The sequence below is a fragment of the Chelon labrosus genome (assembly GCF_963514085.1).
Source record: "Chelon labrosus genome assembly, chromosome: 18".
In the NCBI taxonomy this organism is placed as follows: domain Eukaryota; kingdom Metazoa; phylum Chordata; class Actinopteri; order Mugiliformes; family Mugilidae; genus Chelon; species Chelon labrosus.
In genome coordinates, this window is record NC_140351.1 from 14,077,983 (window position 1) to 14,094,099 (window position 16,117).

A 16,117-nucleotide genomic window follows, 5' to 3' on the forward strand; every position below is an offset into this window, starting at 1 on the left:
ATACAGCTCTGTTCCTTTAGATAATTTCTGGGTGTATGTGAAGCTCCAGTTAACTGACTCACTCTCTGATTCTCCATTTATTCCACAGGCAACCTTGCCCACACCAAGGGTAAAGGCATAAACACAATGCGGAGCCCGCGGACCCCGACACGCACCATCTCCTTCGCCAAGGTACTTACAGCGCTGTCTGCATTATCACTGTATTATCTCCTACATAAAGAACTTCCCCTGAAAAGTTATTCGATTTATTTTTTTTCCCCCCATTCCCATTTCTCCGCAAGCTCTTGAATTACACTTCAGCCACTCATGTCTTTACCATGTTTTCCATTTACCTTCCACTGCAATTACAGTTTATTTGATTTAATTTTCTTTCCTTTTGTCTCGTTTCTTTTCTCTCCCCCCTTCCCCCATCTTTGCATTTCTGTCATAAAAGATGGGAGTGCTAACCTTTTACAGTTCTTTTTCTTTTAGTGAGGTAATTTTTCCATATAGTTTGTGTCTTATTTTACCACCGCAGACACCTGCGCCTTCTCTAGATTGCCCAAAAATAGATTTAATGTAGTTCTGTTAGAGCTTGTATACATGTTAATGTGCTGCTCCCTCCAGATGTATCTCCTCCATCCCCTTGGGTTAAGAGCTTCTGCTGCCTGGTTCATATCTATCACTGTGGTGGATTTGTGTTTATAGCACCATGACTCGGTCTTCAGTGTATTTTGTGGAAACTTATTTGCGTAGGGACAAAAAAAAGCTTTAAATAAATACTAAAAAATTTAGATTAAATAATGAGCCTGCCTCTCCTCCTGCCAGCTTAATTACTTACTCGAGTGCATTAGTTTAGATTGCGGCTGCACCGCCTGCTAAATGTAAGCCTTCAGGCGACTTGCTCACCTAAATGCTTTTGACGGTGGCTACGTCTAAATGCACTGTGTTTGATGAGTTCTTGAATTTATTTCCATTCATCTGCATGTTTTAGGAAAAAAAAAGCTCATCAAAGGCTTTGCTCTTAAGAAGCCACAATGAGTGATTCAAATGCTACAAACGGTGTTCGGCTGACGGCTGCTATAAAGGTTGTTTCCTCCATTGTGTTTGTGCTGAGAATTAAACGTAGAGCTTTTAAAGATGTTTCCAAATGTGTGTCATTCATTCTTCTCCTTTTTTGCGTAGCGCTTGTTGGCTTCATTAGAGCAAATACTGCAGATAATCGTAGCCGATTTTGAGTTCTTTTGTCTGACTTCTAAATGGGTAAAAACACATTTTGAAATACAACTTTCAGAACAGTTGTATTTATTAGACCCTCTCCTTGTTTATCCATCCGTCCGTCTCTCTTGCAGCCTTCTCGGGAATTAATAAAGCACAAACAATTCTTGCCTGAGGTGCCGGTACAAATGAAAACGGTGATTTTTCAAAACAAGATCAAATGTTTTGATTAAAAGACTTCCATTAATGTTTAAAAAAATGTCATCAGGTGTGATTCAGCTGTAGTCAAAATGTTCCCTTTTTTTAGTAGTGTAGATAGAAGCCTATGCATGCACTATTGTAGGTATTACTTGTTTGTTTGACATGATTATTGTCTTGTTTTGTCAGCCAGGTGAATCTGGAGAGACGGCTTGTCACCCGAGAGAAACCACCAACATGAGAACACAGACTGTGGCCTCCTATTTCAGAGTAAGTTTTCTTTTATTCACATATTATTCACATTTGTATTGCAGCCAGCTATAAATATAACCCCTTCCACACTCACTTCTCTACAGTACTCTCTGATGGACCTGTTGTCCAAAATGGTGGCAGGACAGCCTCACTTTGTGCGCTGCATCAAACCCAACAACGATCGGCAAGCCCACAAGTTTGACCGGGAGAAGGTTCTGGTTCAGCTGCGTTACACTGGCGTTCTGGAGACGGCCAAGATCAGACGACAGGGTTACTCTCACCGCATCCTGTTTGCTAACTTCATAAAGAGGTTAGCGGCCTCTCACTTCTCACGGCTTAACTTAATGACGTTAATCGTATTAAAAATCAACGCTCAGTGTGTTGTTGACTCTGGTTATTAGTGTCCAGCTGATTGCTCTGATTGTTGCAGGTACTACATATTGGCCTTCCATGCTGACGAGGAGCCAGCTGCGACTCCAGAGACGTGTGCAGCCATACTGGAGAAGGCCAAGCTGGAGAACTGGGCAATGGGGAAGACTAAGGTCAGCCGAGATATATTTCTTTTAACTGACCTGATTAAGCATACTGTCAGTGGAGCAGCATTATTTTTTAACAATAATATATCTCTTTTAAACCTATGAGATTGTAAACTGGAAAATGTTTTTGACTTTGGCAAGACAGTCGTGTCCGGTCTTACTAATTAAAGAGAATGAGAGAGTGGTTGTATCCTCAGTCTAATAGCAGTAATCTCAAAATATAATTATTATTGATTATATAGTCTTATTATTTTCCCAACATAATTGTATTTGAATGCATTCAGACCAAGACTATACTGACTCCCCATACTTCCCAGCTCAAATTCTACCAGTTTACCGTGCAGTGTTTAAGATAGTTTGTAAAAGGTGAATGTGTTTGAATTTTCAAACCAAGCCTATGTAGTAAAGACAGCTACTTTCTTGGGCAATAAGAAATGTTTGCCTTTTCAGTATCGGCAAATGTTCTGTGAATCCAACGCTGTTTCCGCAACTCTACGATTGAAAATCTCACCATCAAAGCACATTTTAACTGAGTTTTTATGCGTCTTGGCTCTCAGGTGTTCCTCAAGTACTACCACGTCGAACATCTCAATCTGATGGTGCAGCAGGCCACGCAGCGAATCATCCTGCTCCAGGCGTGCGTTCGAGGCTGGCTGGGAGCCAAGCGTTACCGGCGGATATTAAAAGAGCGAGAACAGAGTGCTCTGGTGCTGCAGTCAGGTTAGAAAATTACTATGCACTCTGGCTGTGTGTGAGTCCCAGGATATGAACAAGTTGTGGTGCAGCCATACCAGTTTATAACACACTTTATTCTCCAGCTTACAGAGGTCAAAAAGCTCGGAAAAGAGTGGCTGAGGACAAGAGCAAAGCAAAGTTGGAGGCCTTCATCATCCAGTTTCAGGCTGGTAAGAAGAGTTTCCTATTAGATTGATTAACACAATCCTAGTTTAGTGTGTATTACATTGCTTTACATTTCCTATTCCTATGCATCTTTAGTTTGCAGGGGCTACCTTGCAAAAAAGAAATACAAGGAGCTGGTGGACGAGAAGAACAAAGCAGCAACCAAGATTCAGGCTCGCTACAGAGGGCACAAGGAAAGAAAAAGCTTCAAAAGAAAACAGTATGAGCGATAAGAAACGTGCACAATACTGCCATGAAAATGTAAACTGTTTTTCAACAATGACCCATTTTGATTCTAGGGAAGCCAGAGAGAAAGAGAGAGAAGAGAAGGCTCTTAAAGAAAAGGAGGAACAGATGCCAGAACCTGAGAAAAGCACAAATGAAGAAAGTGCCTCTGCTTCAGAAGACAAAGCAAAGAGCGAGGAGGAGGAAGCCAAAGCTGCCGTGGTTCTTCAGAGCAACTACAGGGGTTACAAAGAGAGGAAGAAATTTAAGGAGAGAAAAAAGACGATGGCTGGGGCAGAGCTAGAGATACCGAATGAGGAGGTGGAAGAGGACCAGCAACAAGACGACAAAGAAATCAATAAAGGTGCTCCAAGAGAAAAGGCAGCCAGTAAACAAGAGGAGAACGATGAAGATGAAGAAAGTACTTATGAAGCAGAGGAGAACGATGACAGTGATCACACTCAGGTGCCAGAAGATGATGAGCATACTGAAGTGGCAGATGAAGCCGTGATCGGGGATGCCATTGATGGGAAAGAAGGGCCGAAAGAAGATACGAAGAAAGAGGAAGAAAGTGGGGAGGAAAAGGCTGGAGGGGATGAAGCTGTCGACTTAGAGGAGGAAACCAAGGCAGCCACTGTTCTCCAGAGTAACTTCCGCGGTCACAAGGAGAGAAAGAGGTTGCAGGAAGAAGGCAAGATCCCGGCTAAGAAACAAAAAGAAAGTACTGAACAGGAAGTCTGCGAGGAAGAGACAGAAAAAGAAGAATCAACAGAAGCTGAAGCTGAGGCTTCTACGAGTGATGTCAAGTCAGACGATCCAGACGAGACCAAGGCTGCTGTTGTGCTTCAGAGCAACTTCCGTGGCCACAAGGAGCGCAAGCGACTCGAGGAAGAGGGAAAGATTCCCAAGAAACAGAAGAAAGAACCAGAGGATACACCAGAGCCTCCAAAACCAGGGGAGGATCTAAAGACAGACGAATCAGTGCCTGAATGTCAGGAGGACGTTCCTACTGAGAACCTGGAGGGACTGGACGAGGAAAAAGCAGCTACTGTCCTTCAGAGTAATTTCAGAGGCCATCGAGATAGGAAGAAACTAAAAGCAGAGAGAGAAGCACAGAAGAATACTGAGGACGAATGTGCGACTCCCAATGATGCAGAGGAAGAAACTAAAGAGGAGAAGGAGGAGGCCCTGGAGGTTGCAGATGTGATGATAGAACGTAAAGACGAGGCAGAGGCTGAAAAAGAAAGACTGGAGGAGGAACAGGCAGCGGTGAAGATCCAGAGTAACTTCAGAGGGTACAAGGACAGGAAGAACCTGAAGGCCAACAAGCAAACAGCGCAGGACGAAGCCGAGCAACTACAACACTTCTCCAAAGAGGTAAAAGCGTTTAACGGGTTTTGTTGCAACCTTGCAGTCTTGTCATTTTAGTTTTTAATTGTCCATTTTGTGTTTATTTTCCCCAATCTCTTCAACAGCTCACAAAGTCTTCTCAGGACTTGCTCACCCTGCAGCAGAAGTTGAATGATATCATCCAGGCCCATCATTCAAGCCCTGAAAGCAATGGCATGTTTGTGAGAGGAAATGCAATCAATGGCTACGCTCCAGAGCATCACCAATCAAGTAAGATAAGTGAGAGTGGGCCCGTGAAAAACAGATTATAAAGCAATAAATATATTTCATAATGTAGGCATGGATTGACCTGAGGTTAATGTGCATTTTTGGTTCTGCTTTTGAAGCCCAGAACCGTCAGATGATTAAGAACGACAGTCTGTCTAAGGAGGGAAGACACTCATTCTCAGTCTATTCATCTTTCAGTCGTCTTCTTTTGCAAAGACATCGAATTCAGGGCAAATCTGAGCTCAGACGCATTCAGCCAAAGATGTCAGAGTGCAACTGAGTCACATCCTGCCACACATAAAGGAAAGAAAAGGCAGATAGTCAAGATTTTCAAAATTTGATTGTAGATGTCCATGAGTTGTTGCTCATAGACTCTTCAAACTGTAAAGCTTTGTGGGCCTTTTCCTGCTACAATTTTCTTGATAAAAGAGAAAAAGGTTCAGCGTCCTCTTGCAGTAGAAGGTGATATTATCGACTGACTTTGTCTTCTCCATTTTGCCGTGCGACTTCAGTAGATCAGGACACCTGAGAAAGTCAAGTGGCAAAACAGGAAGCGCTTCTCTTCCCGATGTGTCATCAAAAATGTGATTTGCGCAGGTGATAGCTGTAATTGCCTCCGAAGTGGTGAGCAAGGGCAGGCAGCAAATTGAAAGTTTACAGTATTTGCGAGATCTGTCTTCTTTTTGAAATGTCACCGTCTTCGTAGGTTTGAGTGTCTCAAGTAAATAACATTAGAAGTGTGTGATGAAACAATGGCGTCATATTCTGCCATTAATTTGTTATTTGGAGGCTATTCTTTTAAATTATGTGCACTGTGTCTTATTCTCAGCATGTAACGTAGAATTTAACTTAATTTGTAGTGGTCCTTGTGAATAATCACAATCTTTCCCTAGACATGTTTTATTAGCTGCCAAAATAAAACTATACTTTGAAGCAAGACTTCAAAAGTATGGTTTGATTTATGAAGTAATGTTTGATTTATTAATTTGTTGCTTTATATAGTACATTATTATTGGGTGTCCAGATGTAGCCAAAATGTGATATCAAAGTATAGAAGAGCCTTAAAGTCAGCAAACTTAGCTGAGATTAGCGACATGAGCATATTGGCCAAAGTAAAGCAGTAAAGCTACTGAGTGCATTTAACTGAACAAACTAGTAAGTTATTGCCTTTGGATGAAATGTTTGTAATGTTGTGGAAGAATATGCTATTTCAACTTTCAGAAGTTAGAAGTCGCTTTAACTTTAAAGTGTTTAATAGGCCTATCCATAAAATAGCCTTTGCCGATGCCTCTGTCACTGGTGGTAACATTTTAATACTACAGGTCAAAAAATTCTGAGGGATCTAAACAAATAAATGAGGAATTTATTAATAAAGTCAGGCGATAATTTGTCCTTTTACATGATTATTTGAAAAATCATCTGATTTTCTGCTGCTCATGGCATGAGTCAGTGAACAGTTGAAGGTGTGCAGCTCTTCATCTAACAGCTCACTGTGGCTGCTCCTTCTTGTTATATTTCAAAATGATCTGCTGCCAAAAAACATTAGACATGAACAATATCTCTAAGCTCATTCACAAAACTTTTGCTGTGGCTCTTTCATGATAAAAGTTAGCTGTCTACTGAAACGCTGGCATGTAACTCACTGGACAGGATTCAGTGTTTTGCAGAATTATCAGATTTTGTGTTGAAACTATGTCAAAGAATAGTTGACAATGAAATTTGGGGAAATTATTTGCTTTCTGATGGGAAATGTATTCATATCTGTCGTTATGGTGAATATGCTATTCAGCTAGCAAGTGTGTAGCTTAGCTAACACTCTAAACAGGCAGACAAAGCCTAGTTTTGTCAAAAAGGTAATAAAATACCTGCAACACTATATGGAGTTTGCTAGCTAGTCTCGTCTTTATGCTAGGTTAGGCTAAGCTAACTTGCTAAATCTGCCTTGCGGACATGAGAGTGGTATTACATGCTGCAGTCTTCCTTTAATCTGGACACATTTGCCCTTTCCAAGCTCCAGCACAGTACATTGCCTGAGGTGAAGCAGAATAAATTATCAGTGTTATTTCCTAGGGCTACTGCAACTTAGATTATACTTTTCATTACCACCAAGTCATCGCTCTCCATAAACACTGCTAATCTGTCTTCATGAAATCCATCGACAGAATAAACCGAATCATTTGTGACGTGCGTGATGAAAGCAGAACAACGCCAGTCACATTGTTCTTCATGGGAAAGGTCATCGAATGTTAATCATGTTTTGCGAGCCGACGTTCCCAACAATTATGGCAGGAATTAATAAGACAGTGTGTAAAATTGGCTTTACTTGTTTCAGCGATACAGAGTGACCTTTTCGCTGGAGTTGTTCAATAATATCACAGCCTTTTACCTGCTTACCTGAAAACTTCTGCACATGATGGATTGTTTTTGCTCCACCACGAAGAGTAATTAATAATGAGCAACGAGCAAAGGTCACTGTCATATATTTGTAATTGCAATAACTCAGATGAGGGAAATTGTCACAGGACATCACTCATGATAAAATATGACATATTGCAATAAATCCACTACATTGTGGGAAATGTCAGGCGTGAAAAGCTTCTGAGCTTTTCCTGTCACAAACACACCTCTCACTCAATACCATGCTGGGAATCGAACGGTGGATCGTCACAAAGTTATCGGACACTTTGTTCGTGTCAGAGGTTGTTTCACATAATCTCTGTTGGAAAATTCAAACCGAACCAAATGCCTTAGGGTTAAACTGTAGAATGTATTGAGGGCAGCTCAATAAGCACGATCAAGTCAAAGGTCAACAGGGGGTCGGTTGGCACTCGACAGTCACTACAGTGATCCAGTCGGCCGTGTGTAACGACCCCACAGGCTCTCAAGCCATCTGATCGTCACGACCAGTTGCAAGTCCTTCAGCAAGACGGTATAATTTAAGATGAAACACAAAACTCCGACCAGACTGTTAATGTAGCAGTTATCTCTGAAATAGATTTGGCCATCTGTTAACCCACAAAAATCACCATATCGCTTCAGATCAATATATTTTGTTCACAGATTTATTATGATATCTCCTCCGTATTTGTCTATTGAACCTCTAAGAAAGACAGAAAAAGCCCTAAAATATTTTTTTTTAAAAAGAAACAAAACTAAATGTAACTTGACAACCATTTTGTTATTGTGTTTTCTTGTACCAGTGAATAAATTAAACCTCAGCTTAGTTTCCAAAGAACAATGCCATTAGAAATCGATTATAGTTACCTGCAGATGTTTAAAATCCATCACAAATGGATAACAAACATAAACCTTTACAAGTTTCCAGAAAACCCATATTTACCAGCAGCACTCTCAGCTCTTAAAGGTTGCTGAAAGGCATTCTGGGAAATGGAGACAATAAGAGGCTGCAAAATGGAAGGCAGGCATGCCAGAAACGTGACTTAAATCGCTTAAATAAATGTAAAAAAAAAAAAAAAACAACTGCACACTAATGCGTTATTGTCTGCCACCTTTGCCCCGGAGCACAAACACTACTCAGAACAATTTAGAAAAAGCCTGCTTGATGTTCTTGACTGTCTTTGTTGCTTTACAGCTGAGAAGAGATTGTCGAGAACCCCCCGCAGGACGCAGCCGCCGAAGACCCTGAACACACCGGAGGACTCCACCTATTACAACCTGATTCATGTGAGTCACAGAAGAGACTCTGAACGATTTCAGATACTTTCTACAACAAACATTGACGCCAGCAGCCTCCATAACTGCTGCTACAGCGCTTTATTGATCTGCAGTTTTCTTTTCCTTTAGTAGCACTTACATATGCTCCTGTATTTGACTAATACTTTTCATATTTTGTGTACTCTTTCATAATTACACTGCAATATTAAAAGCTCAGAGAAGCTCATTTTGCAGCTCTGACCTATACACTGTACATACCATGTATCTTATCAATAATTTGATCAATGGGTAATGAGGACCAGACATAGCATATGTGAAACACAGTGGCACAACTTTTATACATGCGAAAAGTTAGACCTGCATTTGCTTTGTTCTGTTAATTACTGAATATATATGTATATTCTTAATTGTGAAATTGTATTAAAATAAATACATTTAAGCAGAACTAGTTGCTAACACCACAATGCTACATGCTCACAGTGATGTGCTAACAAACACACTGACGTCTAGGATGCTGAAAAGTTGTTTGCCATATTAAATCCACTGTATGCATGTAAACATTTTTTAATTTAAAGATGATTTAATGAGCATTAATTACCCAAAATTTTGACTTTGCGTTTGATGAAATTTATTCTTATGGACGTCCAAACCAAATTTGGTGACAATTCTTCCAACTGCCCATGAGCTATTTTGCTCAAATGCCCAAATGCCAAAGTCCTGGTGGTCATGAAGTACTGCTGTCACTGTGAAATATCATCTGGAATGAATGTACAGTGTTTAGTGCCATCCAGCAGGTATTTGGATATTTCATTCGACATGCCAAAAGAAAAGTCAGGACCATTGGGATTTATCCTCTGGGGATCATGAATGTCTGAGCAACAGAAAATACACTGTTAGGCCATAATTTATACATATATGCAATCTGTGATGAAAACTAATTAGATATGTGGTTGGAAACACGATTTTGTGCCTTACCTGAGCGTTAGTTCTGGTTGTTGGACTCATACTAATCATTTCTTTGTCTCTTTCCACTCAGAGATCTGTCCAGGATGATAAACGCAGGCCCAGGAAAGAGGAGTAAGTGTCAAGTTTTTATTTTATCAGCCTAACACTACAGTTTTATTAGTCTGGCCTGCCGCTTGCTCCTGGTCCAGACTAACGACTGCAGCTCTGCAATGACATAAGGACAGTGTCTGGGTCCAAACTTAATGATCTGCAGCATCACACACATCCTCAGTTAAAGTAATTGCCCTCATCTTTTTACCTCAGTTATATTGCTCAACATACTCAGTGAAATTTAATGTTCAGTGCCGTGGATGATTGTGTTAGGATTTAAAAAGAATATAGGTAACATTTTTCTGTAGATCAGATGTGTGTGGATGTATATGTTCATGCATATGTATGTGTCGTACAGGCCACAAGGTGAGCATACCGCCCAGAGCGAGGGGGTGAAGATAGACCGATAGGGCTGGCTGAACAAGCAGGGACCAGGGTGCTTTATCACAGCAGTCTGCAGAGACACACACAGACACACACAGACCCGGCCTGATGCACGCACACGTAATGCAACACAGCACCAAACATCAAGGGTAATAATTTGTTAGCAGATAAATAAAGCCGGCGATGGACAGGAGCAGTTTACATGCATCATTAAGGATGAGAAGGTCAGCAGGAACGATAGCATCTCTGGCTGAAGCTGACAGCGGAGGAGGATGGGAGATGGGAAAATGTGGGTGGTAGGGAGTGAAAAGTGGAGAGTGTGCAGCGGTGACGATAGTCAATGGGAGGGAAGGAACACTGAAGGAGAAATGGGAGTGAATCGGTGATTGTGTAACGCAGATATCTACGTTTTAGTGCCACCATCAGCTGCTTTGTGTTCCGTCTCTGAAAATTACAATGTAGTGTGAGTCACGGTTATTGTAACCTAATGAAACCCTTTATAATTGCAGATCAAAGCACCTGGGGGTTAGGTAGTTTAGTTGGGAATTGCGCAGGAAGCAATGTCTTGTTTCCAATCACAACTACAGCAGTTTGAAACACAAGAACTGAGCGGTTAGCATGAGCTGAATGAGATGAAGTGGTTCCCTAGCGCTAAATCGACTTGAAGAGATTGGAAAACTAAGAAACTAAAACTAAACTACAGCTGTGTCCTTTCACCGTACTAATGTGATACAGCATACTATTTATCAACATTGAAAATCGGAGTTTACTTTTTAAATAATTTACTACAGCCTCACTCGTCGCTGTACTAAGCACAGTGGAGGGCTACTTTAAGCTAAATGCTAACATGAGCATGCTAACGTACTGTTTAGCAGTTGTTTTTACTATAGACACTGTCTTGGTTTAGCCAATAGTCAGCCTTCAACGCTCAAAAATTAAGCCAGCGCTGAAGTCTGGAAAACTGCAGTTCCCTGAATGTCCACTTGAGGCTGGATCCAAAAAGTGAGTCAACCCTCAGCATATGTATACAGCCTGGTTCAAAACTAGTCCGTATAGTCCGTAAATAGTCTGTAGCTATAGCTAATCCCCACACTCATGAAAATTGTAAAAATGAATTTTGGATATAAAGTTATGTATAATTAAGCTGCTTAGCGGGTGCTATTACAGGTTTGCTAGCTGTCTGCCCAAGTGTCACCGCCCGTCTCAGCTCCACTCATGTTCTACCACTTTGCCCATTTTTGAATTAAGTAGGAGTTAGGTAGAGTCGGGCGCAGCCAAGAGGACGACTGCCAGAGACGCCACACTGAGCTTCAAAATTTTCAGGAAACGGAGGAGGTTCATTCATTTTTCTAAACAGTTAGCCTGCCAACATTTGCTAATTAACACAAAACACAACTGTGACCTTTGAGGTGACATTATCATAAATAGTTTTCACTAAAGTTAACTTGGTCTTTATGGGGAAATTAATGAGTCAGAAGTAGTCATCATGTGGAAACTATAAATCAAATAGTAAAGAGATTTCAGTCTGGAGTGATGGACAAACTGATGATCTCGTTCCTAAAAATGTCAGCATTGTCCACAGTGATTGAGAAGAGACCTCTGAAAGGTCACCAGTGCCAGTTTTGTCCCATTTGATCTTCACTCTGTATCTACTGTATATTCGTCAGTCAGTTATTTAGAGTATTGATCCAGCACTATGAGCAAAAGCTGATAATCTGATTAATGGCTAAATCTTGTGCGAGCCAAAGTCATTGAGGTTTTCAATGCCACTGCTGCATCCGTCACATAATTCAGCCGATGGTGCGGACAAACAGGGAGGTAATTACAGTCATGGGGAAATTTGCATTTTAGCTCGAGAGCAGCACATTAATCATGATTCATCAGCGGGATGACTGTGTCCGACCCGGCCTTCCAAACCTCAGTTATAAGGTCAGGTCGCAATTTTAGAGTGAGATCAGTATCCTGGGCAGTAGTTAATAATCTGAGAGGCTTATTGATCTCCATGTGGAAATTGTCCAAACTTCTCAAGTGGAAATCAGAGGGCAGATTCATAATTTCACCCTGGAGCTGGATCCTTCTACCTATTTTCTCGATGATAGGTCGTTACCAGCAGACACATTTTGATGAAGTTAAATCAGCTGACGACACCACAGCTATTTTGAGAGAAATGCTACATGAAGAGTTTATATTTTAGAAAGAGTTTACAAGTTTTCTTGGAGCCGTCATACATCAGCTACTACACAGAAACCTCCTCTGTTTCCTCTCCAGTCCAGGGAAGCTGCTGGACATAGATGACCAGTACTACCGGGCCCTGCCCACCAGCCGGTCAGAACCATCCATATCCACAGAGGACCCTTCACCCAGCAGCATGCCTGAGAGGAGGCGCTCTGTAGAGAGGAGACGGTCCGTGGACAGGAGACGGTCCATGGACAGGAGACGTTCGATGGACAAGAGGCAGCCTGCGGACCAGAGGACGGCTGGAGGCAGCCGACAGACCAGAGAGAGGGCTGTCACTGAACCAGAGCTTTCCAGACCTGGTAAAGACAACAGGTACGTCATCTATGTCCATGACAGCTGTGTTAGCGTGGAGACAAATACATGTCTTTTAAGATGCACAAGAACAATCTGATAAACCTGATGGTGGTTTACCAACGGACTCTTTTTGTGAACCTGAGTACAACTGACTCATTCAAAGAAGCAGAGAGTCGCCGCTGGCTACGTTTATATGGACACTACTAATAGTCTAATTGGACTAAAATGCCTCATGTCACCACCTTAACCAGAACAGATTCTCCTGATCAGAAGGACTTTCAAACAGATCCAGAGGGCTGGTGTAAACCTTTGATAGTCTCTTAAATAAAAAAATGTTAGCGCCTAATAACCATATAAACTCTTGATCTGATCATCTACACGTGTTTGCCTCACGTGGCGTGAACACCAAGAATAGCCCGTTGTTCAAACAAGTGCTGAAAACGATGAATGAGGCCAGAATCAATGTGGAGACAAACACTGCAAACGTGGGCCGTCGCTGTGGTCAATGAAGAGAAAGGAAACAAATTGATTCTCCTCCTTCTTCTTCTATATCCCACGTGAGGTGATGAGGAGCGACAGAAAAAAAAGAAGTAGCAAAACAACCGGTACTTCAAAGAATATGAACAGAATCATTGTGCGGAGCTACCTTGAAAACAAGGCTCCATCGTGGTCATCGTCTTGAGTAAACTCAGTGCTGTCAGTGAAGTGTTTTATTTAGCATCGTCGGTCAGGTCAACATGAACTAGTGTCCATATAAACTGGACATAGACTTATACCTCGTCAATCTGACTCGCCCTGTAACAACGCCTCCCAAACACTAGTCGGCGCTGTGTCTTTTTTGCCAGCTGGGTTAATTTTTGTTTCTACTTACTGCTTCATTTTCCACAGTGACGACTGAAACTGAAATGGCCGAAATTTGGGCCAAATTTCACTGAGGACAAGTCGTACACATGTTCGTATCTCCGAGCCTCCTCCGTTAACCTTTTCTCGATGTGTTCCATCTGTATTGATCCAAAACAATCAATTCAAAAATGGCGGCGATGGAGAAGCAGCCGGAAATACCAAAGCAGAAACACCAAGTGGTCCAATCACAGTTCGCTGCACATAGTTACATTTCTGGAGAGGTGCACGTCAGCTACGGCGCTAGCGTCTGTGCTGTCGCCGTAGCTTCTGCGACAATTTGACGCAGAAGACTAAACCACCTTTAAATCACGCTGACACATACATTTTATGCTAAGACACTGAATATCTGTTTCTGCTCCTAACAATGGACAGACTGTTATTTTAACCTGGATAATGACATTTTAACTGAGAGGATTTTTTTTATCATTAGTCTCATAGCATAATTGCCTAAGTCCTATTTTAACGTTTTCGGAAAACAAGAAAAAACACAATTTTTACCAAGCACATTCATATTATTTATTGATATTGTAACAGTGGCCAAAAAATGTCTATATGCACTTTTGGCAGTTATGCTATGAGGCTAATGATATGTGGAAATACACTGATTTCATAAACCTCCAATAATAATCCATTTTAGTGGACAGAAAATCTCATTTTGTAGTTTAAGAGTGACTGGATTGCTTGTCTGGTAATAACCCTGCCCAGTAGTGATGTACACTGATGTACACTGCTTCATCACAATCATCTGTAGGCAACCATTTAAGATGCTTAGCAGCTCATCTTCTCTCTGTGTTTATGTGTAGTCCTTCGTTTTCCATTTTCCCAAATATGCAAGACTGCATTCCAGTTGTTTAAAGGACGAGTCCGTGTATGAATTTCATCTATCACCTCCTCTGCCTGGCCTTTACCTCAGACAGCACATGATAAATGGCTAAAGACGATAAACGCTATGAAAACCTCCTCCTGAATGTAAATCTTTTCATCTCCTTTTTTTACCCCCTTCTGTCTTTTTTTTCTTCAGTCTTCAGTCTTTGGGTTGAAATTCACGTTTTTTCTCTGCTGTGTTGCGTTCACAGGCGTTTGGGCCCCAGGATGTCCTCCACGGAGAGTCGCGCCGAGGACAATCCCTACGACTTCAGACACCTGCTGAGGAAGACCTCGCAGAGACGAAGGCTCATCAAACAGTACTGAACACGGGGAGGAACCTCGCGGTGCATAATCTGTCAAAATCTGAATGTTTTATCACGTTATAAATGACAGCACACTTTAACATAAACATTACAGCTTCAAAACACCTTTAGTTAGACTATAACAACTGCTGACTTCACTGGACACATTGATTTCCGGGCTACATATGTTGAACACGGGATAGAGTGAATGTAAATAATGAGAATATATAACTTTAAATGAACTTTCTGTAAATTTAGATTTATTTATGAGATGTGCAATCTAGTCATTGTTACGTGTCGAATTCTTTTCTCAGTTCCTTTTGACAAACATATCTGTTTAACTATCAGCTCCACTGTTGTAATGTTGTAAGAAATGTACATTCTTCGCTCTGCTGTAACGTCGGGTTTGATCAATTAAACCTAAAATATATCAAATTTCTTGTCATGTTGCGTTTATCTCATTTTACTGCCATATCCATGTTCACTCAGGGTTTTATTACCTTGCATTTGTAGTTTTGGACCAAATCACTGCTGCTTTCCACAATAACTGAAACTGCAAACACATAACAAAAAAAAAATGTCCAAGATGTCTGCTGGAATGAGGGAGCAGAAGCAGCTTAACATCCAACCATGTGAATTCCTGTAGTCTTTGAACGCCCCCTCTCAGATTCAACCCCTAACCTTTATGTGACATTTTGAAGGAGAACCCCCCCACGGGGACTGTTAGTGAATCCCTAGCTACATGCTGACTGCACACACTGACACAAAGACAACATATAGGACAAAAAAAAAAAAAACTCAGACTGAATGAATGAATGAATACAACAACTGCAGATGATTAGCATTAAAACAGTTGCAGGATATAAGAAAGAACAAATAAAAAAATATACCTTTAAAGGCAAAGGTTGTTATAAGCCATCTATGGACTCACTGTAAACCCATATTTGCCGAAGGGTTCAGTTTATTTTGATCAGTCTTTTTTTGACATTAAATGGTTGCTGGCGATTTTACATTCATGAATCATAACAGATGTGTCTCGGTCTAGGTTGGATGGCCCCAGGGAGCGTTTGCTCTCACCCACAGAGGCATGATAAGAAAACAAAAGGGTAGACAAAGGTGGCAGGGTTGCATTTAATTTTGTAATTTGATCGTTTGTAGTTACAATTTATGAACTTTATTTTCTCATCTAAGCCATTTCATACTCTACAAACCATTTAAGAGTTCGGATTTATTTTAGAAAGGCGAAACATAAAGGTTTAGCTCGATAATTAGGGAGTCCTGAGCAGCCGTGATGATTATAGGTATAAAACGGATTACTGAAATTAGTGCAGGGGGAGGATGCGCGGTTTAACTGCAGAAAGTGAAACTAGTCCCGAGTAATAAATACTTTTGGAGCAACGCGCCCCAACACTGACCAGAGAGAGGAGGGACCCATGCGCACTTTGTGCATTTGAACCAAGTCCCCTCTCCGCC

The 16,117-nt window shown here is 41.2% G+C and overlaps 1 protein-coding gene across 1 annotated transcript in view; it reads left to right on the plus strand.

Moving 5' to 3' along the window:
- The window catches only part of myo3a (myosin IIIA), a 52,165-nt gene extending 37,339 nt beyond the window's left edge, over positions 1-14,826 (plus strand). Inside the window, exons 23-36 of the mRNA XM_084566048.1 lie at positions 89-171; positions 434-475; positions 1,585-1,665; positions 1,752-1,957; positions 2,078-2,189; positions 2,741-2,903; positions 3,002-3,088; positions 3,180-3,303; positions 3,383-4,685; positions 4,784-4,928; positions 8,518-8,609; positions 9,637-9,677; positions 12,309-12,590; positions 14,552-14,826. Of these exons, the coding sequence (XP_084422174.1) occupies positions 89-171; positions 434-475; positions 1,585-1,665; positions 1,752-1,957; positions 2,078-2,189; positions 2,741-2,903; positions 3,002-3,088; positions 3,180-3,303; positions 3,383-4,685; positions 4,784-4,928; positions 8,518-8,609; positions 9,637-9,677; positions 12,309-12,590; positions 14,552-14,666 (2,876 nt within the window). The 3' untranslated portion in view covers positions 14,667-14,826. The remainder of the gene's footprint in view (positions 1-88; positions 172-433; positions 476-1,584; positions 1,666-1,751; positions 1,958-2,077; positions 2,190-2,740; positions 2,904-3,001; positions 3,089-3,179; positions 3,304-3,382; positions 4,686-4,783; positions 4,929-8,517; positions 8,610-9,636; positions 9,678-12,308; positions 12,591-14,551) is intronic.
- The last annotated feature ends 1,291 nt before the right edge of the window (positions 14,827-16,117 follow it).